This window comes from Lygodium microphyllum, chromosome 14 (genome assembly GCF_053477565.2).
Source record: "Lygodium microphyllum isolate KBCC chromosome 14, Lygodium_microphyllum_v1.1.10, whole genome shotgun sequence".
Taxonomy (NCBI): domain Eukaryota; kingdom Viridiplantae; phylum Streptophyta; class Polypodiopsida; order Schizaeales; family Lygodiaceae; genus Lygodium; species Lygodium microphyllum.
This window is the reverse complement of record NC_141148.1, coordinates 118,590,136-118,616,068: the sequence shown is the minus strand read 5'-3', so window position 1 is coordinate 118,616,068 and position 25,933 is coordinate 118,590,136. Positions and strand designations below refer to the sequence as shown.

Sequence of the window (25,933 nt, the reverse complement as noted above, 5' to 3'; positions counted from 1 at the left end):
CAGAAAAGTTTGGGTGTATTTTATGAAAAAGAAAAGTGAAGTTTTTTGGCATTTCAAAACTCTTATAGCTATGGTTAAAAAAGAAATAGACATGCAAATAAAATGCCTAAGGTCAGATGGAGGGGGAGAGTACCTCTCAAATGAGTTTACAAGGTTCCTGTAGGAGCATGGTATAAAGCAGCAATATTCATGCAGTCATATCTCACAACAAAATTGAATTGCAGAAAGGAAAAATAGGCATATTGGAGAGGTATCTCATGCCATGCTCAATGAAAAAGACCTGTCAGATTTTTATTGGGCTGAGGCAGTTGCTACAGCAGTTTACATAATGAACATGACTCCCACTGCAGCAATATATTGGATGACTCCAGAGGAGAGGTATACTGGTAGGAAATCATATATTTTTCATTTGAAAATTTTTGGTTGCATTGCCTATGTTCATGTGCCAGATGAGTTGAGATCCAAGTTGGATCCAAAGGCTGAGAAGTGCATCTTTATTGGTTACTCTTTGCAGCAGAAAGGGTATAGATGCTATAACCCTTCTACTCGTAAGTTTACAGTGAGCAGAGATGTTGTTTTTGATGAGATGAGTAGCTGGTATAAACCAGTAAATGTGATTGATAATGTAGATGCACAAAATGGTAATGTTGCACAGAATTCACATCAGCAGTCACAAGATATTAGTGGACTTAGAGTGTCCTCTAGCAGTGGTTCACATTCTTCGCCATGGACAGACAGATTGAGATCATGAGAATCTTCTCAAAGCAATGCAGATAGTCGTATGCAGGTATCACGAAAAGAAAAAGAGAAGGTAGATCAGCCCATGTTTGATGTGAATGTAGGTTACTCTTATGTGGATGGTGAATTTAGTGGCTCAGAACAGAGCATTGATGATGAGTTGGGTATTCCTTCTATTGTTACACCTGGAGTAAGGAAAACTAGGGATGATTTGAGAGCACCTGGGAGTGAACCTACTTTGCGTAGGTCTACCAGAGCTAGGTATCCTGTGGATAGGCTGAAATATGATGGATTTACAGCCATTCACTATGCATATATGGTCAAAGTGATATAGGAACCAGAACCCACTTCTTTTGAGCAAGCCATGGAAAAAGAAAAATGGAGAAAGCCATGGATGCCTTGGAAGCAAATGCTACATGGGAATTGGTACCATTGCCTAAAGATAAGAATGCAATTGGTTGTAAGTGGGTTTATAAGGTGAAACACAATGCAAATGGTTCTGTGAATAGATATAAGGCAAGATTAGTAGTCAAGGGGTATGCACAAACATATGGCATTGATTATGAAGAAACATTCAGTCCGGTTGCAAGGATGGTAACCGTAAGAGCAGTCATTGCTATGGATGCATCAAAGGGATAGTCTTTACATCAGATGGATATAAAGAATGCCTTTTTGCATGGTGATTTGCAAGAAGAGCTCTATATGGAGCATCCACCAGGTTATGTGCATGCTGTTTATCCTGAGTTTGTTTGCAGGTTGAAGAAAGCCTTGTATGGCTTGAAGCAAGCATCTAGAGCATGGTCTGACAAGATAGGACAGTATCTTGTCACTATTGGCTTTCAGATTTCCAAGGCAGATTTCTCACTTTATGTGAGAAAAACAGAGAAATGTATTATACTATTTGTCATTTATATTGATGATTTCATTATGACATGTAACAGTGATGAAGATATTTTTCATCTGAAAATGCTATTGAAGCAGAAGTTTGAGATGAAGGATTTGGGAGAGCTGCGTTATTTCTTGGGCATTGAGGTGATTGGATCACCAAGTGGAATACGGCTCTTGCAGAGACAGTATGGATTGGACATGCTGTCCAAATATGGGATGACAGGTTGTAAGCCTATTTCAGTTCCTTTGGAGCAAAATGTGAAGCTGAGGGCAGCTGCAAGTGAGCTTCTGGAAGACCCTACTATGTACAGACGCACAGTAGGAAGTTTGATTTATATGACTATTACCAGGCCAGATTTGAGCTATGCTGTTGGATTTGTAAGTCAGTTTATGCAGGTTCCAAGGAAACTGCATTTTAGATGTGGCTAGACGCATACTCAGGTATGTGAAGTCCACATTGCAGTATGAACTATTTTATGAGACTGGGGTTTAGATACAGTTGTATGGATACACTGATGCTGATTGGGCTGGTAGTATTTCTGATAGACGATCTACCAGTGGATATGTGTTCTCTTTTGGGAGTGCTGCAGTCACTTGGAGCAGCAAGAAACAACCTACAGTTGCCTTGTCGAGCACAAAGGTTGAGTACAGGGGCGCGGCAATGGCTGCATTGTTGTATAAGCTACTTTATGATATGCATCAGTCTACAGATGGGCCAGTTGTCATTTATTGTGACAACATGAGTAGTATACACTTGGCAAATAACCCAGTCTATCATGCTAGAACAAAGCACATTGAGGTGCATTATCACTATGTGCGGGAGAAGGTTTTACTAGGTCCTATTGATCTAGTTTATGTCAGCACAGAGGATCATGTAGTTGATATATTCACGAAGGCATTGGGCGCAGAGAAGCTGCGCAAGTTTAGAGACCTGCTTGGTGTGCAGGAATTGGGATTGAGCTTGAGGGGGAGTATTGAGATATCGAGCTCCACTCGTGATATGCCAGGGTGACCATTGTGCATTTATGTCACCGACTTGTCAGTTTTGCAGATGCGGTTGGTACACCGCCCATGAATAATAGCTAGATGATAACTATCCTTATCTACTCTAGTTCGTGCCTCAGTTAGTATGCCACCTTAGTTAGTTGAGTTTGGTTTGAGATCCATATATAGGGTTCTTCTATTTCTACGTACTTGAGTTCTTTTTGGCGTACACAACTAAGAAGAGGAAAACTGTTTTCAGCCTCCACCTGTGTGTGTATTCCCCCATTGTGCAAGCAAGAAAGCTAAAAGTGAGACTCCTTTCTTCTCTCCCATAATCTTGACACCGACTTGACGCCTTACTGGGCAGACGATATAGTTCAATTGCTTGAACACGGACTACGTGATTGACCCATAGAAAAGACCCAACAGAGGCAACTCATTCTCAAAATCCAACCCTATTAGTTAATAGTAGGTCAACTTTGTCGGCTAGGGCAAGACGGATTGCTGCGGAGATGCGTGTGTGAGCATAAAATGCACGACGTACTAGTTGAGGCGCACAACAGAATTGCAAGAGGATACGTTAGTGGATATACAATAGTCCGCAAGGTGCTGCAGTCTCAACTGTGGTGGCCCACGCTTTTCCGAGATACGACACAGTTCGTGAAACACTGTGACGAGTGCCAACAACCAAGATGCCAGTTCGCAAGGACAAAATGGAGCTAAGTCCCATCATTGCAAGACAACCATTCGAGAAATGGGGGATTGACTTTATTGGCCTATCAGTCCCATGGCTCATTATTCGCAAGCCAAGTATATCATTGTTGCCACCGATGTTCTTACAAAGTTGGGGGAAGCTCGAGCCACCAGGAATAATGACGCACAAACCATTGCTAAGTTCTTATGGGAGCAAGTAATCTCTCGATTTGGCTATCCCATTGAACTTGTCAGTGATCAAGGCACGCACTTCATCAATGAGGTGATCGCTCATCTCCTGTCGACCTTCCTGATCATCCATTGGAAATCCTCACCCTACTATCCTTAGGTGAACGGCCAGGTGGAATCAACAAATAAGATTCTGGTAAACGTCTTGACCAAGGTAGTCTCTACTTCGCGCAACGATTGGGATAACAAGCTAATGGCAGCCTTATGGGCCTATCGGATAACCTCTAAAATGGTTGTGGGACAAACTTTCTTCAGGTTGTTTGACCTACGGAACTAAGGCAATTCTACCTATAGAATTCTTTGTTTCTAGCTTGAGAATCACTATTCAAGAGAGATGAGAGGTAAAGGAAGCATGAACGGAACATCTAGCTGAGCTAGAACGCATACATGAAACTCGACTTCTAGCCACCCATGTGCCGATCTGCGAAAAGGCATGACGCAAGAGATGGTTTGACAAGTATGTCAAGCAGCGAGATTTTGAACAGGGTGACTTAGTACCCTTGTACTCGGTCAAGGAACATAAGAAGAAGATGAAGTTTATGGGGTTAGGACCTTTCAGAGTTTGCGCCATAAGTCGAGCCGGTAATGTAGAACTCGAAACCTTGGAAGGTGAGGGCATAGGCTTCTTTAATGGCAACCGCGTAAAGAAGTACTACCCTCCCACACATCCACTATACGAAACCCCAATGCTAAAAGCCCCTGTCAATGTGCAAGTAGCCACCATTATGGAGATTGAAGATGAGGGTGAGGAAGCCGTAGCTTTGGCTTACCTGTGCATGACCATTACAGCCCAGCAGACACACACCATTGATGCATTGATCGATCAGGGCGTTGATTTTAATATCCTGACTCACAATCATTGGACTCAAATCGGCAAACCACAGTTATAGCCCACTAATGCCAAACTCAGCTCATTTGGGAGACCGATTATATACACTTTTGGGAAAGTGCAAAGTTGCAGTCTCTATCGAGTTTGAAAGCTTGCCCATGATCTTTTATGTGTTGCCAAACACGAAAGATGCTGGCACAGAATCGTTTTTAGGACCAACCTTTAAGAAGCAGATCCATTGTAATGTCGACTACCAGTCACAGTATATTCACCTGGCCATTGGCAACGTATGAATCGTCACAGCTTTCAGCAAGGGTTGCGCGACTCCATCACAATCTGCAAAGCCATCGATAGAGAAACCCACCATCGAGCCTAAGGAGGAAGGTCGTGATTCGTCACCACCCGCTTGTCAGAACACTTAGAAGAAGACTATGAAGCCAGAAAAAACAGTCGGATCGGTGAGCACGAGTGATTCCTTTCACCTCCCAACCTTGCCTAGTATATTGCTGGCCAGACCATGGTGATCCAATTGCCAGCCGTCAAACCTTGGTGAGTCCTACTATTCTTGGACTCTTTTTAGTACTAGGCTCCCCTTAACCCCGTTCGGGCGCCTAAGAGCCCGAACGGTCATCCTCGTGCGTGTTCCCCATGATTTACCTTAATGTCACATTAAATGTCACTTTAATGTCACATTCAATCTTTGTGACCTTAATGTCACATTAAATATTACGTTAATGTCACATTAATGTCACATTTCCTTCCCCTTAAGAATCGGTTTCGTCCTCGAAAACGATACTTGGAAGGTCTAACTGTAAATCGGAAAACCTTTTCTTTAAAGTACTTACTCGTTCCCATGTTGAGCTTTCTTCTGAACAATCTTTCCACTTAACCAAACATTCTTGATAAATAGTATTCCTTGTTCGTCTATTACGAACATTTAATATTCTTTCTGGTTCATGTGGATTAGATTGGTCATTGAACAGGTCCTCAATGTCATCATTTAAGATTAGATTATCCAAATCACCCAGCTTCTTCCTTAATTTACTTACATGAAAAATTGGATGTATTTTACTACCAACAGGTAGTTGGAGCTTGTAAGCCAATTCTCCCACCTTTTTAAGTATTATGAAAGGACCACAATACCTCGGTGAAAGCTTTGGACATTGTCCCTTTTTCATAGTTTTAGTTTGTTCAGGCACCTTAAGATAGACCAATTCTCCTTCTTCAAAGGAGATGTCTCTTCGGTGAGGATCTGCATATGCTCTAGCTCGATTTTGAGCTTTTTTAATATTTTCTTGAGCAAATTTTGACATACTATTCATATCCTCCAAAAAGTCTTTAGCTGCCTGAACCTTTTCCTTTTGTAGTAGAACTGCATAAGGAGCTCTGGGCTGAAACCCATACATTAACATAAATGGACTATATCCAATGAAAGAGTGCTTGGCACTGTTATATGCAAACTCTGCTATCGCTAAATACTCTTCCCAATTATATTGCCTTTTACTTACATATGCCCTAAGCATATCTTCAAGGATTTGGTTAACCCTTTCAGTTTGTCCATCTGTTTGCGGATGATCCGCCGTACTCATGCTAAGTTTAGTATCCAATTTCCTAAATACCGCACGCCAAAATTGGCTATTAAATTTTCTATCCCGATCAGAAACTATATTTGCCGGAAGGCCATACAATCGGTATATATTCTCTACGAACAATCTAGCCAATTCTGGTGTTTTAACATCAGTTGAAGTTGGAATGAACCTAGCCATTTTGGTTAACCTATTCACAATCACCCACACAGAGTCGTGCCCCCTCTGTGTTCTGGGTAAAGCAACAATAAAGTCCATGGAGATACTCTCCCATTTTTCCGAAGGAATCTCTAGTGGATGGAGAAGTCCTCCCATTTTCAATCTTTCAGCTTTATTAACCTGGCATTTATTACATTTGACTACATAGTCAAGGACGTCCTTATTCATTCCAGGCCAATAGAATTGCCTTTTAATAAGACTATAAGTCTTATTAACTCCTGGATGTCCTGCACTAGGGGTATCATGACACTCAAAGAGTATCTGACGCCTTATTTCTATATCTTTCGGGACACATACCCTATCCTTGTAGAGTAAATTACCATTATCAATGGTAAAATTCTTCCACTTGAATCCAATTTTAGCAACCCCTGATGCTCCATTTCCTTGTTGAACATCCTCAGATATTCCTTCCTCAGTAGAAGCACTTTCATTTGGATCTCCATTTTTTATTGCTTCCCATATGTTGGAATATGCCGGATCAACCTGGCATTTCCCTTTTAAAGATTCAAGCAAGTTAGAAGTGAACTGAGTAAAACTCAATTAATTAATGATGGGCATTCTGCTGAGTGCATCAGCTACTATATTATACTTTCCTTTTCTATATCTTATCTCATAGTCGAACTCTTGGAGGAGTTCAGCCCATCTGGCTTTACGCCCATGTAAATCCGGTTGATCATTAAGCCACTTAATGCTTTCATGATCCGATAAAATCAAAAGTTTGGCACCGTATAGATAGTGTCTCCATTTCTTTATTGCATGTACTATTGCATATATCTCCCTCTCATAAACAGAATAATTCTGTTTTGCACGATCTAATTTCTTGCTTTCAAAAGCAACTGGTCGACCTTCTTGTAATAAGACCGCGCCTATCGCCTTATCACTGGTATCAGCTTCAACCACAAATGGTTTATTGGGATCCACTATTAATAGTACTGGAGCTGTAGCAATAGCTACCTTAAGTTTTTGAAAACTTTCATTTTGGTCTGTTCCCCAATTAAAACTTTTTCCTTTCCCTTTAAGTTGGTCAGTCATTGGAACAGCTATTTTGGCATAATCTTGAATGAATCTACGATAAAATCCAGATAAACCTAGGAAGATTTGCAGCTCTTCCAAGTTCCTTGGAGGTGGCCATTCAATAATTGCCCTTACTTTTTCTGGATCCATGTTGATTCTCTCTTTCGAGATAATATGCCCCAAATATTTGACCTCTTGTGCAAAGAATTCACATTTAGTTTTCTTCGCATAAAGGGAATGTGTTCTTAACAGTTGGAATACTAATTGTAAGTGTTTCAAATGTTCTTCTCTTGATTTACTAAAGATCAAGATATCATCCAAGAAGACTACTACAAAATGTCCTAGATAAGGCCGTAAAACACTATTCATCAGCTTCATAAAGATAGCTGGTGCATTAGTGAGGCCAAAAGGCATCACCAAAAAATCATAATGCCCGTATCTAGTACAAAATGCTGTCTTGGGAACATCTTGTGCCTTAATTCTTACTTGGTGATAACCTGATCTTAAATCTATCTTTGTGAAGAATTTTGCCCCTTGCAATTGATCAAAAAGATCTTTCATTCTGGGCATAGGAAATTTATTCTTCACCGTTATTTTATTAAGTGCTCTATAGTCAACACAAAGTCGCATAGAACCATCTTTTTTCTTTACCAATAAAATTGGTGAAGCCCAAGGTGAATTACTGGGATGCATAAACCCTTTATCAAGGTAATCCTTAATTTGTATTTCAACTTCTTGATGCTGTGTTTCACTTAATCTATACGGTGGTTTAAAAATAGGGTGTGTATCCTTATTGATATCAATTGGGTGATTTATATCACCCCTATCTGATGGAAGGCCACTTGGTAAATCAGAAGGAAACACGTCTTTAAAATCATCTAACAAACTACTTAATTGATTATTTACATTCAACTCACAAACATAAGAAAATTGCTGCTTTATATTACAGAAAGTGAAAGTGTTTTGTATAGGAAGAGACCATAACATATATACCTCACAAACTTCCTTCTTTATCAGCTTCTAAACTTCAGTAGAACACAGCAAAGGATTATCAGATACTTCATGTTCACCTTGAATGACAAAATTTTTACCATCCCTTTCAAATTCCAGTGTATTATGGTGATAACTATGTTTTAAGGATGGTTCCAATCCCCATAGCTACTCCCTCCCTAGAGCAATATCAGCTCTTTTCATGTTCATAATTTGTAAATCAAGTTTATCTTTATATCCTTGAATCTCAATTTCCAAATTGGATACCATTGTATCCCATATTTTATTGTCTTGGCCTTGCATCATATGAACAACATATTGATGCCCACTCTTTTGTTGGGGAAGTTTCAATTTTTTGACCAAGTGCATAATTTATAAAGTTATGTGTAGCAGAGTTATCAATCATGACTCTAACCCTCTTTCCGGCTATCAATCCATGTACTCTAAGTAAATCATGTGGCCCAAAAGTAGGCTGCCACATAGAAGTTGACATACAACACTTATGTTGTACATCCATGTGCAAGACCTCCAAAGATTTGTACTTTTCATGCCCCTTTAATTCTAAGGTCTGCACTACATGGATTTGTTTTTCTTTTCCCTTGCCCTTGTGCTTATCCTTTCCTTTGTCTTCCCCCTTTTTCTTTTGAGGGCAATTCCAAGTAGCATGGTTAGGGGATAGGCAATTGAAACACAACTTTTTTTTTTTTTGGCCTTATCAAAGTCATCAGGACTTAACTTTGGTCTCACATATGGTTTCTTTTCAAAAGGTTGTTTTTTACCCTTAAAGAATTGTATTTTCCTTTTAAATTTGCCCACAAATTTTGAGGTTTCCAATTCCTTAGACTTGGGCTCCGTATCAGTGAGACTAGTGAGTGTACCTGGACGCATACTATCTTCATGAATTAATGCAAATTTAATTGCCTCTTCCAGCGTCTTAGGTGAACTCCTTTTTACTTCCTTTTTGCAGGCTTTATCTAGCCCCCTAATGAATCCTCTTGTTTTTTGAAATTCATCTATTCCTTCCAATTTGAGGATTATCTCACGATATTCCTCCAGATATGTCAGCAGGGGTCTTTCCTTTTGTCTGACATAATCCCAATCTTCCCAATTTCTTTCCATTTCATTTTCAGAAAGGAATTCTTTCGAAAAGACGGATTCAAATTGAGCCCAAGTTTCAGGTATTTTATTTGCCTCCTTTAAAGTTCGCGACCACTTATATGCTTTGGGCCCAAAGTTAAACTAGTCTCCAGTGCTTGGAGATGTGGTGGGGTATTTTTAAGTTTATGTAAATCTTCCCATTTTTGGAGGAAATTAAAGATTGTATCTTTATTCCTATCTTTTTTCTCCCCGTGAAACTGAGGGGGTTTCATATCCTTTAGAACTGGATTATCCCTCAATTTATGGTGGGGTTCCTTAGGATCTCGCATAGTCACATCTAAATCTTTCGATGAAGATGGGACATCCGAGGTTTCTATCTTATTTTTATCTCTTTCTAACAATAAAGTTATTTGAGATTTTATTTCAGTGAGTGTTTGGGTTAAAAATTCCATTTGAACCCCTTGAGCTTGCACACGAGCATTAAGATCATCAAATTGTTCTTGTGTAGCAAAAAATTCTTCCCACTGTTCTTCTTGCATTTTTGGTTCATGGGGATCTACCATAGGGTGGTCCCCAGAACTAGAACCTTCCATTACTCTCTCTTTCCCTTTTTCTGCCATTAATACACTGGAATTGGAAAGCAAAGATAAGAAATTTGCATACAAAGTAAAGTACTTCCTTGATTTTAATGGCAGGCAGTTGTTGCTGATTTGTAAATAAACCTGAAGAGTAAGGAACAAATTTTATCGCCCGAACAAAGTCGGTTACGCAGGAAATGGAGCTTCTTTGCAGAAACGACTAGTATTCAGTCCAGTTCTTTAATAATCACGCAGGCCATCAATGCTTCTTTCCTGAACTTGTTCTCTGCTGAGCTTGTACTTGTGATGCAGGTGCAGTCGAGGCTGGTGAGAAAAATTTCAAAACGTGTAGTCGACTGATCACACATGCATCAGAAAATAGCTTCAGTCTCAGCCTGCGAAAAGGGGGAAAAAAAAACGTGTGGTCCGTTGGTGCGTTTTCAGACAAGCTCACGCCAGGATTCGACGGCGCACGATCCAACATACGGCGTTTTATGTAAAAGATATCCTCCCCGCCATAAAATTTCGTGACGTAGATAATCGTCACGTCACATTTTATGTGACGTGCCACTAGGCGCCTTTGACTAGTGACTCACGAGTCCTTCACGGGTCGACAAGGCAAGACCCGTCAACTGAAATGAATAACGTGATGAATGAAACCCGTCGACTGACCCGTCTAGTGAATGAATAGTGGGACAACTGAAACCGTCGACTGCCTTTTCGTAGAAGAACTCCATGGATCCACATGACTAAACCCGTGAGCTCTGATACCAATGTCAGAACACTCAGAAGAAGACTATGAAGCCAGAAGAAAACAGTCGGATCGGTGAGCACGAGTGATTCCTTTCACCTCCCAACCTTGCCTAGTATATTGCTGGCCAGACCATGGTGATCCAATTGCCAGCCGTCAAACCTTGGTGAGTCCTACTATTCTTGGACTCTTTTTAGTACTAGGCTCCCCTTAACCCCGTTCGGGCGCCCAAGAGCCCGGACGGTCATCCTCGTGCGTGTTCCCCATGATTTACCTTAATGTCACATTAAATGTCACTTTAATGTCACATTTAATCTTTGTGACCTTAATGTCACATTAAATATCACTTTAATGTCACATTAATGTCACACCGCCAAACTTGAGCACTAGCAAAAATTTGACCACAAAGCTAAAACCCTTGAATACTAGTTCAAGTGGGTACCAAATCATCCAAGACCGCCGCCTAGGAGCGCCCAACTATGAGCTCGCAAGGCTAGGAAGCTTCACTCAAAACTTAGGAGGCCTCGAAGAAACTACAAGCATCGACGAACAGCCAAGCCACAATGGATCCCCAAGCTCTTATTGCAAGCGCAGTGCTATTATAAGGGTAATACCTGGATTTGGGTACCTAAAGCTAAGACGGCTAAGGACACTAGTCAAATGTTGCCCTCAAGATTGATCACATGAAGCATCAAGATGAATCAAGCATCGATGCCACAAAAGCCTTTGGCTGCAGGGCCCATTGCCCTTCCAAAACCTAAACCCATCGAGACTTAACAAGTCTATTGACCCAAATGCAGCCGCTACTCCTAAACTGCCTCAACCTTGCCCTGCTAGTACCCAACCGTCGCCCAAGTATCTAGTAGTGCCCCATCCACTGCACTGGCCACGCCTAGTGCACCAAGGCCACAACCCTAGCCAGAACCGCAACCAGAGCTGTACTTGTTGCTGAACTGTCAAGCCCAACGAAACCTCAGTCACCTGCCAGTCTTAGACCCTCTTACCATTGGAGACTCATTCTAACCTTGGCGGCAGACTTAGCAGAGAATACAGGCGACGATTTGGTTGCTTGCCTCAGATGCTTGGATGCCACGTTTACCATGCTTGCTAAAAGCTACGATCAGCTAGACTTAGGTCTTTTGGACGAGCCTTACGAAAGTGTGAATGCTATCTTGCTCATAGGAGGAATCTGAATTCATATTTGTCAAAGCTTCCCAGGTAGCCGAGGAACTCATTGCCATCGAGCTTTCTATTGAAGAAGCATGCAAACAACGCTTTATCACATCTTATGACAAGAGCAAAGTCCTTGCCATGGACCAGGAAATTGAGGAGTTGAATCATCTCGCTGACGACTCCTCTTTCTTATGCAAATGGTATGCTCTTCGACTTCAATGGGAACTAGAAGGATGCCAAGTCATAACAAACGCTGAACAGAGACACGCGATCAAAACCTCGGAGTATGACCCGATATATGTAGCTCCAACTTCCTATAGGGTTTTGAGTACCATTCGTAATTGACCCCCTAAGGACCTCATCAGTGGGCATCCCTATTTAGATTGAATCCTTATAGAAAAGGAGGTCCATATTGCTAGCAGAGTCGAGTGCGGTGATTTCTTGCTCAATGTCCTCACTTACATCACACATGCAGGCATCAGACCGTGTGACATGGACCACTATGCTCAAATGGAATACGGTCCCAATTTTTATCTTTGGCTCATACAAAAGTAAACACTGTAACCATGTATAGAATACCCTTAACCCCTTAACCTATAATCCTAGGAAGGATTTTTCTTATTTCTGCAAGGTGAGGTGGTAAGGTGGAAATAAGAGTAAAACTCAAAAGCAAAGGAAAACAAATCAAAACCAAATCATGGTTAAGAAAAAGGGTCATTAATTTTGGAATGTTCGAATTGCTTGAGGGAGAAGTTTAATTCTATAATTAAGCATTTCAATTCCAGAAGCACGTGATCTTTTTCCTTTGCAAATAATTGTTTTGAAAAGCACTAATGGTGAACATGGCTTCATGACAGGCACCTAGCATGGCAAGCCAATAGAAAGCCAACAAGTTGTCATTTTTAGAAGAAGAGTTTACAAAATATGGCCTTTTCGTGGAAACAAGGGCCTTTAACTAGTTCAAGTTCAGGCACGTCTTGAACTTGGAGGATATTGCTATGGAGGAACAAGCAGTGAAGGAGATTGTCGAACAATGCCATTTGTAAAAGTACATGGAGACAGTTGGTCAAGGAGTGGACTACAGCCAGTGTGCGGAGTTTCTCCGGACCTTTAGTAGGAACCGCGGCATCATGACAGTGCGGGATAGAGAAGAAACTTGCTGAGTCCAGATTTTGTCGAATCCGGAGTTGGTGGAGAAAGCATTGGGCCTAGCCAATAAGGTGGAAAGGCGGCCGAAGAGAGATGTGTATGCCATGTTAGAAATGGACAAGGTGATGGTCCACACACACGATGGCATCAGCTTGGCAGACATCCCCGACCCCAAAATCCAGCTGCAGGTCAAAATGATGCACGCATTGTTCTCTAGCCAAAGATACAACTCAATAAGGAGCCGAATCAATGTGCATATGCTGGAGAGCATTGCAGCAAGATCTCTTGATGTAGTGAATCTAAATGGATTTGTGCGGAAGACCATCGTGTCTTCACCAAAAGCACTGGCAACAGGAGGAAGATCCACCCGTAGGAGGAGAGTCCCTTGCTACCAAGGCTAAAAGAAAAGGATCATCCTCAAAGGCCTCTACCATCAGATTCGGTGGGGTTTTGACAGCTATAATAAGGGAAGCATTGGGGGAAGGACAGGGTAAAGGAGAAGGAGTCAGAGAAACACCAAAGAGGTCACCTCCTCACCATGAGCAGTAGCCACACTCTAGTGAAAGGATGGTAAGCAATGATGAGGAAGGAGAACAAGGAATGCAAAGTAGCCAACGAAAGCCCAAAAAGCCAAAGAAGAAGGATTTGCAAGAGAAGGCAGAGGAGGAAAGCATGAAAAAAGAAAAAGTAAACTTACAAAAAGCTAAAAAAGAGTTTAAGAAGGAAGAGAAAGAAATGAAGAAGAAAGAAAAGGAGGAGTCGGAGAGATTAAAAGAAGAATCAAGAAAATCTGAGGAGGAGAGAAAAAGGAAGGCAGATGAAGAAGAGGAAGAGCTGAAAAGGAAGGAAGACAAAGATATGGCTATAGTAACACGTCTATCTATAGAGCAGCAGTGCAGGCAGGACAAGCTAGGTGCCATGAGCCCCCTTAGAGATAAGGGCCAAGGCTCAAGCACACAAGCGCCAGAGATCACACCACCCGTAGTGAAAGAAGGCAAGGGCAAGGCCCCAATCGATCCCATCCCTATACTCCTAGTGCCCACTACCCTCACAACCATATCCACACCAAGCTCCACAACCAAAGTGGATACTAGCAACCTTATGGCGTGGGTACAATACCTTGTTAATAAGGAAATGGTTCAAGGAACAAGAGAAGGTACCCCCATAACAGGAACTAAAAGACCGATAGCAACAGACGCCGAGTCTAGGCAGGATCCCAAGAGGCAGAAGGTGGAGACCTCTACAACCTCTATTCCCACGATAGAGCTATCACCTGTAGACTATGACGAATACGTCAAAGAGCTTCTCTCGCAGCTAGAGAAGGCAAAGGAGGATAAGAAGATAGCAATGGCTGAATCAGAGATAGAAAAGGAGGCCATGGATATGTTCTAGTTCGAGAAAACTCATTAAGTAGCCATGTGCCAAAGAGAGATAAGTGAGCTGAAGGAGCAGTTGCAAGCCAAGGACGAGAAGCAGAAACCGATTGGCAAACAAGGTTGGATGAAGAGACTCAAGCCCTAGTGAGCATGCGATGCCATAATGACGAGCTCGTAGGGCTCTATGAAGACCTGCAAGGGAGAAGGAAAAGGTCCATAAAGCCACATAAGAGTTAGAGGTGGCAAGAGAGGGAAGGACACATAGGTACTGAGAAGAGATAGAGAATTTGAAAAAAGAGGCAACCTCGGAGCAAGAGGAGCAATAGAGGCTTAGAAGAGAGATTGAAGATCAAGAGTAGAGGTTGATGATACTGGCTCAAAGGTAAGGAGAAAGCCTTGAGGAAATGAAGAGAGCAGAGGATTGGGCGAACCATAATGAGAGAAGAGTCAAAGCTTTGGCGCGCTGTTTGGCTTAGGTGGAAAATGACAAAGTGCTACGTGAGAGCAAGGCAGAGGTTGCCCAAGTGAGTTTCGAAGCCCAGCAATGCACCTTCTTGAACACACTGTTGGATGCCACTCAAACGGAGGAAGGGGAGGCTGTTGACTCCATAAAGAAGAAGCTAGGGATTTCACACAGGGCCTTGAGAGCAGGCCTGCAGATGCTAGCGCAACCCGTGGGTGTCAGCCTTGACCTTGAGGAGCAACGAAACTATCTAGTGCAAGCGGGCTTGACCCCACAAGAAGTCGACGCACTAGGGTCCGTTGAGGGGGCACAACAGGAAGACTAGCAAGGAGAAGAGGCTAGCACAAGCTTTGACATGGGACCTTACGAAGAAGAACTTGTTCCACAGCCTCCATTCCCACGCCTAGAAGAAGAAGAACAATAGGTGGATACCTCTGCTGAAAGAAAAGCGGAGCTTAAGAGGAAGAGACAAGAGATGGTGGAGGAAGCAAAGAGAAGATTGAATGCCTAGCCAGCAGTGGTGCCAACCGCGCCTATCCCACTTTAATTTCCGATTCCCCGTCAACTTGCACAAAGTACTACTAGTCAAGGTGGTGGAAGAGACGATGAATGTTGGAAGCAGGCTAGGAGACAAATGGATCTCGGAGAGAGAGTAGAATCCCATCCTATGGGAGACCGAGGACGCAGATTTTTGGAGGATAAAGTTTTTGAAGTACCTAGGGCTGTGAAGGGCAATGAGTGCCAACCCACATGAAGGAGGCGCAGTTGTGATGTAAACATGGATGCCTGGATGGCTTTTTGTAACACCCTACCCTTCGAGAGGAATAACCCAATCTTCATGCCATATTCGAGAAGGGTAGGAGTGGATTTTAACCTAAGCCATGGATCTACAACGCCAATGCTACTAAACCCGAAGAGGCTCTCATTTGTACGTCAGAGGACCTATATGATTTAATAGTCTGCTTCATTGACGAATTCTCTTCTTGTCCCAATCCCGCCTTCATCACAACCTGTAATTATCTTAGACTGCTTAGGATACTACTTAGGACATCAAGTCCTTTCTGGCTCATATGGCCTAATCTCTTATGCCATAACTCCAAATGACAGCCAAGTTCAGCAACTGCAAGAAACTTGCCATTCAAGGCTTTACAGTGTAGACAATACAAAGTGCCCTTCTTGGTTCCTTTAGCAATCAGCATGGAAGCCCTTTTTAATTTCCACAAACCACCACCAAATAGTGTGGTGTAACCATGCAAGTCAAGCTGTCCAACAGATAGTAAACTCTTCTTGATGCCAGGTACATATCTGACATCTTTCAACACAAGTTCTTGTCCATTATCCAAAGACAAGTGTATGGTGTCAATCCCATCAATGCTGCAAGCATGATTATTTCCAAGGTAAGCCTTGCCATAACAGCCTGCGTCAAAAGTAGCAAAGCACTCCAAGCATGGAGTCACATGAAAAGAGGCACCAGAGTCTACAATCCAAGTTTGAGTGACACCATCATCAACTGACAAAAGTGCATCAATCACATCAGCCTTGGTGATCTGCATATCCTGCATGTGACATATAAGGGCATCCTAATCCACTGCACATAATACATCAGCCTCTGCATCCGAGAGCTCCTCTATGACAACACTGGAGGCCACATTGGCCTTTTCCTTGCCTTTGCCTGCCTCAGATGCATCTGTCTTTTCCTCTTTCTTCTTTTTGTCTCCTGCATTCTTCTTTCTCTCTTGTTTCTTCTTGTAATACTTGCAATCAGGCTTCTTGTGGCCCTTCCGACCACACTGATAGCATGTAACATCACTCTTTTCTTTTCCTTTGCTCTTGCTCGTGCTTCTTTGTCCAGCATTTGCATTTTTCTTTTCAGCCCTGCCTCTAACATTATAAGCTGAGTTGCTGCCTTCTCCACTAGACTTACGTCTAATTTCTTCATTCAAGATCAAACCCCTCACACCATCATATGTGAGATTGGGGTTATTATTGAGAGAAACAACCAAAGTCTCCCAAGAGTCGGGCAATGTCATGATAAAAAAGATCGCCCTCAACTTATCATCAAAATCCAAATTAGCATCCTTGAGCTGATTTAAAATACCAGTAAATGCACTCAAGTGCTCAGCTGCAGGCTTGGACTCATCCAGCCGCATATTCACCAACTTGCGCATTAAATGGACCTGATTGACAGGTGTGGTGATCTCATAGGTAGTTTTCAACTTCTCCCATATTGCATAACCAGCGTCTAAACCCTTAATGTTTGTTAAAATGTTATCAGTGACACCCATCTTTATATAAGCCACAGCGTTTTTATTGACTTTGGCCCAATTTGCCTCAGACATTTGTGCGGGTTTATCCTTTTGCAAAGCATCCTCACAATCCTTTAAGAACAATATGCCGTGCATACGATCTTTCCAAAGATCAAAACCCTGACCATCAAACCGTTTGATTTCCATCAAACTCTTAATGTCAGAACTGGAAGAAGTTGCAGCCATCACAAGTACAAGTGTAAATGCACTGAACTGCAAGAGCACAAAGCTAAATCAGCAAATACACTGCTGTTCTTGCATAACCAGCAATAATCCTCTACTGTTTTTACATAAACCAGCCATTGCACAGGCAAATAATGCAGAAATTTATCAAATTCTGCACAAAATCCCAAATTTCCAGGTCCAAATGTGCACAAATGTCAGCCAAATTGACTCAGCTGAGCAAAATTACATCAATACATGAAAAGCCCCAAATTTTATTGGTCCAATGCCAAGAAATTTTATTCGGATGAGCAAAATTCCAACAAATTTGGCAAAATCTCCAATTTAATTGAGGTTAATGTACACAATGTTTGCAATTTTTGACACAGATACCATTGTCAAGCATAAACAAAATCAAATCTGGAAAAAGCCCCAAATTTCCAGGCTCAAAATTGCACAAATCTGCAAACCATGCTTGCACGCATGAACTGGGGCTTGTGTAAGTGTGAAAAATCACACAAAGGATCAAATAAACTGTCGTGACCTGATTTTGCAGGTCAAATCTGATTGCCACGTGTTTGCGTGAGCTGTCGCCCTGACGATTTTGACCTGCCGCCTGCAAGAAAACTGTCGCCTTAGCTGTCGCTTCACTTTCGTGACCTGCCGCCTGCAGGGAAGCTGTCGCCTGCACTCTTGTGAGCCGTCGCCTGGTCAGGCACGACCTGTGAGCTGTCGTTGGTTAGACACCACCTGTGTGAGCTGTCGCCTGGTCAGGCACGACTTGTGTGAGCTGTCGCTGGTTAGACACGACCTGTGTGAGCTGTCGCTTGGTCAGACACGACCTGTCTTCGCCTGCCAGGTCAAAAATGACCTGTCGATTTCACGCGAGCGAACACTGGAGATGTCTGGCACGGACTCCGAGGAGCGCGAGCACCTTAGCCGAAGCTCTGATACCAGTTGTTGGTGTGCGCGGGTAGCGGAAGTGTGAAGATATGCAGCAGAGAAGTGAGCAGGTGAGTGCTTGTGAGTGTCAGAGAGAGTACGAGCTGATTTGGGTGTACCAACAATATGTTGGTACACAAAGAATAAAATGTATTTATACTTAGGGCCCGTAAGGGTGCATTCATATATACAACATAACAATACACGTGTAAAATACACAGAGGTGAATAAATGACCTTTACATCCCAACAGAAAAGAAAAGAAAACAAAAAGCAAAAAGAAAAGAAATAAAAGAATGAAAATGAAAAGATAAGGAAATCACGAGAAACATGACTCCACATTGGCTATAGTCACTGCACCTAGGGGTTTTCAAGTTAGGCGCGTTCAGTGGCCTTGGTCCGTCGGCTCCGTGTCTAACCCCCTAGCCCCTCTTCTGACTCCCCACATCACGCTTAGGGCACATCAAGGGCAGGACATACCTAGGGAGGTTACACTCGCCTATGGTTAGACCTGTCACCCAAAGCTACATCCATTGCATCTCCCTTATGCACAAACTGGTTCCTTAAGTTTGGGACAACACCTAGGCTTGCTGTGGTTCGCGACCCAACTCCTAGTTCCACTAGCACAAGCACAATGCACCACATGGCAAGGTAGACACTCCCCATAGGTAGCACACTTTTTCTCTTTTCGGGTAAAGACGAATGTTGCAAACCATTGACATCGGAGGCCTCGCCATCCACTCTACATACCCTCGGCCTCCATCAATGCAACCATTTGCCGCATCTTCTCACCTAGTGCTAATCCACACAAGGCCCCACCATCAACTCGGGAACCATCCTTCAAAGAACCAAGCCCTCATCAACAAAGATCCGTAAGTGCCATGGGATTTGCACTCGTCTAGGAGGAGGGTAATGTTAACTCGAGTTCGAGAGGGAGAAAAAAAAAGTCAAGAATGCAAATGCAATGGAAGAAGCAGGATGGAGAATAATCAAAAGCACAAGGGCGGCCTAAAAAATCAAGTCAAAGGAAAAGACACATTTGTAAATGCAAGGCATCCCTAAAACTTTTGTAAAAGAACGCTAGGCTCCTTCTTGTGCCGATTATAAAAGGTAGATGGGTATAGGTAAAGAGAAAGGGTAAATAAAAGGGAATGGGAAAAGAGGACCTTGCCACAATGGCCGGTCATGTAAAAAAGGGGATGGGTGACCAAGGGATTTAGGGCATGTATAAAAGCCAAAAAGTGAATAGAGAAGCTCATTCTTTGGTGTGTGGTAAAGTGTCCTCTCTTCTCTTCTCCTTCTTGCTTGCTTGTGTGTGCTTGAGAGAGGGAGTGTGAGAGTGTGAGTGTAAGGGAGTGAGCGTGTGAGGGTAAGGGATCTTGGAGGTGAAGCTCTCCATCATCTCCTCTCTTCTTCTCTTCTCTTCTCTTCTCTTGTCTCGCGTGCAACTATGGAGGATGGAGCTTGGAGGTGGAGGCTTGAGGATGCTTGAGCTTGCATCTCGAATTGTGGAGCTACCAGTGTACTTGAGGGAGAAGGCAACTCATTCGGGCATTGAGGTAAGCTCACTACACCCCGGTAGGATTGAAGGTGCATTGGCTAGGTGAGAGATAGCCATAGGCGTTCGCTTGAAACGCTTGAAATAATAAGCGGTCCGTGGGTCTTACTGTTGAGCGTGATTGTGCTTCTACAATAATTTGCATTGGCTTAATAGCTTCAAGGCATACATGGCTTGATAGGACATTACATGGATAATCTTGGAATACATAGAATTTGGGATTTTATTGGACTTTGGCTTAGAAGTTTCATGACAAACATGGTATTGGATTGGATTTTGAACAATGAAATTGGAAACTTGTGCATAATGGAGATAGAGCATTGTTTTTGGGATATATTGGAAGATCTTACTGCTTGGCATTTTCACTCAAAATGGCAGTGCCCGGTTATAAAGAAGGGAAATATTTGAAGATTACAAGGGTATGTATCAATCCATAAAAAGAGCCTTGCCTTTTACATTATCCAATTTTTGGGCAGCAAGCGGCGTGAACAGCCCATTACAAGGGCCAGTTCAGACTTGGTAGTGTGAACAACGCTAATGCTTAAGAATAAACTAGTTCAAAAGAGAGAGTGTGAATAGGGGTTTTGATTGTTGAAGGTTTAAAACCTTAATAACCAAGCTTTCAAGAGAGCTTATATTCTCAAAACAAATGCAGCCCTATCGTTTTTTGAATAGCGTTGATCTGTGAAGGACAAGAATATGTTGACGATGATGCTCAATGGATGGCGACATGCTCTTGCAATTGTCACCCATATTTTGGGGCTTTCAAGCTCTTAGCTAATCAAGCAAATCACTTTCTCTTCTGTTGTCTTGATTCTCAGAAGCAAGCTCCTTACACTTAAAACAAAGGGTAATGCCTTTTTATCAAATGAAAAAGGAGTGTAAACAGGCCACTACCTACCATGAGGGTGTTGATTTTGAGATGCACAAGAGTACGTCTTTGATGCCGACGACTTTTCGTTTGTAGTGGGCACTTGGTTTTTGGCATAAAACCCATCTATTAAGCAATCAAGGAAGTTCTCTTTTCTTTTGTGTCTTTGACAGGCACATAAGCTGCTCTCCACCTTGTTGAAAGAAGAGCCGCCGGCCCCGCAAACCCCCCCCCCCCCGTTTATGGCACAAGCAACCCCTCAACTTTGATCACAAGCAAGGCCTTAGCTTGTTTTGGAATCAGAGCCCCTTACGAACTTGAGTGGTGATGGCTCTTCTTCTTGCCTTCAATCTTAAATGCTTTGCTTAAATGATAGAGATCTCATAGGCACAATGATGGTGGCTCTTATACCAAATGAAAGAAAAGAAAATTCATGGAGGGTCATAGATAGAGATAGCTATATGTTTGAGATAAAAAAGAAAAGCTTCATCCACTTTGCACAGAGTTTGCCTCTTAAATAGTCACATAAATACATTGGATACACTGCATTGAGTCTAGTTTGACTTGCCACCTTAGATTCTTATCCTTCCAACTCATCATCCTCATCTCTCCACACCCTAAAGACTAGTTCATATTACATTTGCATACAAAGAAGGCACCACTCTTTCATATGTTCAAACAAATGTCTTAACCCTATTGAGCGGAATGGCGCTTCGGATCTTGTGCCACGGCCTATTCATAGGAAGTTGATTGGAGTCAAATGGGTATTTAAGACCAAGTACCATAGTGATGGCACTTTGGATAAGCACAAGGTGCATCTTGTGCAACGTCCAGGAGTGGATTTCGTGGATACCTTTCTCCCTACAACTCGGATGGCTATCATTAGGGCCGTTTTTGCATTAGCCAACCATAGGAGGTGGTTGGTTTATTAGCTTAATGTGAAGTTTGCCTTTCTTAATGGTGATTTGAAGGATGAGATCTATGTTGAGCAGCCTCTTGGCTTTTCCTCATCGAATGGCAAACTTTATAGGTTGAAGAAGGTCCTTTATGGCCTAAAACAAACTGAAATATACTTGGAATGAGAAGATAGACTCGTTCCTCTGAGTGAAGTTAGGGCGTCGATATTTCTTTGCTAACCCCTAGTCGTATATACATATCTGAGCCACAGGCCACGTGTTGTTCATGCTTTATGTGGACAATCTCATTTTGATGGGTGATTAGACCCAGAAAGTCAAGTACACAAAGGAGGTACTACATGAGATGTTAGAGATGACTCATATGGCCCTTCTTTACTGCTTTCTAGGTCATGAGATTTGGTCGATTTTGAGGGGGATTTTCATCTCCTAGCAGTGGTATTGTACGAGCTTTTCATGACTCTCGAGATGGAGGGGTGTTTCACTAGCGATAGATGCTACTTGCTACAGGTAGTTGATATGGCTTCTAAATACTTGGATTGCTTTGTGTTTCCTATAGCTTTGCTTGTAGTCTTCATGACTGAACTCGAGTTGGTTCATTGGAAGGCTGCAATGAGGATTTTGCGGTACTTGAGGGGGACCCTTGACCTAGGTATTTATTATCCAACTAATACAGGAGATTCTACCTTTGCTCTACTAGGTTTGAGAGATTTAGATTGGGTTGGAGATGTTGACCATGAGTGGTCAACAATAGGATATTGCTTTAGTTTGGGAGCAAGTGCTATCTTTCGGAGTAGTAAGAAGCAGTCCATAGTTGCCCTATCATGTACAGAGGTGGAGTATAGAGTGGCATCTTCTACTACATGTGAGATAGTGTGGCTCCAAAGGTTTTTAGGAGAGCTCAACTATCCCTAGACATGTCCTGCTGCACTTCATTGCTAGAATTAGAGTTGCATTGCTTTGGCACGGAATCCCATATCCCATGCTAGGTCGAAGCACATTGAGATACATTACCATTTCATTTGGGAGAGGAACTTGGGTAAGACTATTGATGTGGTGTATTGCAAGAGGGAGGATAACTTGGCAGATTTGTTTACGAAGGGTCTTTGTCAGGCCGTTCTTTGACAACACTAGATACTTGAGCCTTGTGCTACGTCCAGGATCTGACGGCGGGTGTTAGAGATTCAGTCATCCCATGGACGAGCTTAGGCAATGTACTGTTGTCCAGTTAGTACTTTTGGGCACATATATGCTTACAGAGTTGAAGACTGCTGCATTGAGTCATTATTTAGATAACAGAATCGAGAAATGATAACACATTTGAAGGATATCTACATGGTGCTCAAGTACTTGAAGAAAGCTGCATTGTTTCATTATTAAAATCGTGGCTGGAACTTGGTTGTCATTATTTGATTCTTCTAGATTGAAAGCAGCAACTAAATGCGAGGACATGTTGTAGCGCAAGTGCGTGCATGTGCACGCGCGCACACACACGTGTGCGTGCATGCACACACGTGTGCGTGCATGCACACACGTGCATCCATGCATGCACACGTGAACAAAAACCAAAACAGCAGTAAAACAGAGATGATCATGGATACAAAGTCTTAAAACATTGAGTAGGAAAAGGGAAGGGGTTGATTTGGGCATTATTTGATGTTAACAATCATGCTGTTTGCAATTTACATTTTTGGTTTCATTTTCATGACTTGATTGTTAATGTCTTTTGCAGCCGCTATGCCTCTTGTCTGAATTATCTTCAAAAACTGAAACCCAACCTGTCACTTGATATTCATCTGTACGACCATGTTGAGGCACTTTACGAGGACATCAGACACAAAGCTCTCATTCAATACACCAATCCCTTCATTTCTGTGGATCTAAATAGAATGGCCTCTGCTTTCAATACAAGTATTACTGGTTTAGAAAAAGAGCTAGCAGCTTTAATCATGGAGAACCAGATCCAGGTAACTGGATGTGATGCATTTGAAGTCTTGTCCTTGTAATGCCAGGCTTAAGGTGTCTGGTGGTAGTGTCAAATTTACTGACCTGTTTTTATCATGCTTTTCAGGCTCGTATTGATTCACACAGTAAAATTCTTTATGCACGGCATGCTGACCAGAGGAATTCAACATTTCAGCGTGTGCTTCAAACTGGGGCAGACTTTGAACAAGACACACGAGCTATGCTTCTGCGTGCAAATCTTTTGCGGCAAGATTTTGTCATGAGGGGCGTAAATAAGAGGGTGGGTTGATCTCCACAACAGTCAATGAAACTTTAGGGTGCACCTGAATCATTGATTTGTTCATGTAGTTAAGCATCTGAATGTGAGCTTGAACTTGATCAAATGATGGGTAAAAGCGTATGCAAAACAGGTGACTGCAGGCAGACAATAAGAATGTTATATCGAGTGTCTGCATCATGCATTGAAGTTACACGATGGACATTGGAATATATTTTTATACCTGTTGGTTTACGTTTTGTAATGTACCTGAGTTGCATACAGTGCATGAAAATCAAAACCTCTTTGTATAAGAGTCTTACTTACGAGGTGCATGTTGACATTTTATTTGTTTTGGAACAAGAGATATACATTGCATTTTGGAGTTCTGGTGCTTTTTATTTTGCTATTTATGCACATCCAAGTGGTGTATAAGTTAATATACATCCTTGTCTGGTCGGAATTCTTTAGGAGTGAGACGATAGCATAAACATTATATCTATCATTTATTGAATGTAGTAATGACTATACAAAAGAGATGCCCATTCAAATATGTTGAAAAATCTGGCATGCTTTTGATAGTTATTAGGATTTCCATTTATTCAGATAATGTTTGCAATGACCTTCTAGATTGAGTGATCCAAAATCTAGGATATGACTCAATCACATCTTATTTTGCATCTAGTAAAGCATCTAAATCATTTGGTCCTCTTGAGTGATTCAATTTGCCCTAATTTGTAGCTTTTCTTAGGGTTCAATGTTTTGAATTGTTTACTTCACTAAAAAGCCACATTGCCTAGAGTTTTAATTGTAATGTGGGATGGATGCATACATTGGATGCTTGTATATAAGCATACATATTGTCTTTTCTCCTAGGATGCAACGGGTGCCCTTTGGCATCACTAAATTTGCTCCTTACTCCAGTTGCCATACCCGAGGCTAATTCACATAGGTTGACACAAATTGGTTAAAAATGCAACTTTGAGTTTGAAGCTCACACATCTATTTCAAGGATGTGCAACCTGAGGCCAATTCACATAGGTTGACACAATTTGATCATGTTATCCTCTAGAAGGGTATGATTCAACTTGATAGAAGTATAGGGGCGTTTTGCCCATGTTGATCAGGTGATCCACCCACCTATTTGGGTCCCACAACATCAAGAGTCACCTTACGTATGGCTTGTCATAGGGTAAGGGGGCCAATATGGCGGCACCCCTTTAGTGTTGACGTTCACAAGGATGAGGTTGGTTAGGAAAAAATTATTAGCCCCCACTTTTCTTCACACAAGTTTGGAGCTCACCAAGATTCAAGTGTTGGAAAAAATGCTCGATAATATGTTGCAAACTGGGGCCTTTGAAGGAGCAAGCCATGTGGTTGAAGGAGGTTGAGGATTGCTTGTACTCCAATCCCATCATCAAGTTTGTCTTTGTCGTCCAATCCCATTGTTGAGTGTGTCTTTGTACTAGCATCTTGATACTCTTTAAATAGGGGGGAGTAATGTATTTGTATGAAGGGTTGTATTTTTATTGGCTCCCTTATCCTAGAGACAAGTCTCAATCTCTTAATCGAAGTAGTAATAGGCATGACATGTAGGACTCAATTAACCAAAGCAAGGATCTTTTAACCAATAGGCATGCCATGTAAGACTCAATTAACCAAAGCAAGGATCTTTCAACCAAAGGTAAGTCTTAATCTCTTAACTAAAGAAATGATCTTAAGTACATAAAAGTTGCCACATCCTCTTAAAATGAAAGCTTGTTGAATCAAATATTTTTATTGTGCAAGGTTGTTCAATCGATTGGATCACCTCTTCCTAATTGGATAGAAGCATAGTGATGCATGGCCACGGAGCATTCTCATCCTCATACTTTAAGGTTTGTAAAACCAATGACAAGATGATGGAGACAATGATATGTGTATATTCATTAGTTTTGTTAGAAGTGTGGCTTACTCGCAAAAAGTGTGCCACTAGACCTTGGAAGTTAGTGGAAATATTGCACTCTAATTTGATTGGAAAGGCTATTTGCAAAGTAGAAATAATTAATAAAAACACATCATAATTTCCCTCATTGTATTGAATAAAAGATTCACCAAATACAACTAGGGTCAACTTCTCAAAGGTAAGAGATTAGATATAATTGATACAAACATTTTGCAGAGTCGTGAGATTTGCATGCAA

The 25,933-nt window shown here is 41.9% G+C and overlaps 1 protein-coding gene across 1 annotated transcript in view; it reads left to right on the top strand.

The window, feature by feature from the left end:
- FUS6 (COP9 signalosome complex subunit 1) overlaps positions 1 to 24,065 on the top strand; it is an 81,242-nt gene extending 57,177 nt beyond the window's left edge. The window contains exons 5-6 of the mRNA XM_087693284.1: positions 23,263 to 23,497; positions 23,602 to 24,065. Of these exons, the coding sequence (XP_087549410.1) occupies positions 23,263 to 23,497; positions 23,602 to 23,784 (418 nt within the window). The 3' untranslated portion in view covers positions 23,785 to 24,065. The remainder of the gene's footprint in view (positions 1 to 23,262; positions 23,498 to 23,601) is intronic.
- Positions 24,066 to 25,933: the final 1,868 nt, after the last annotated feature.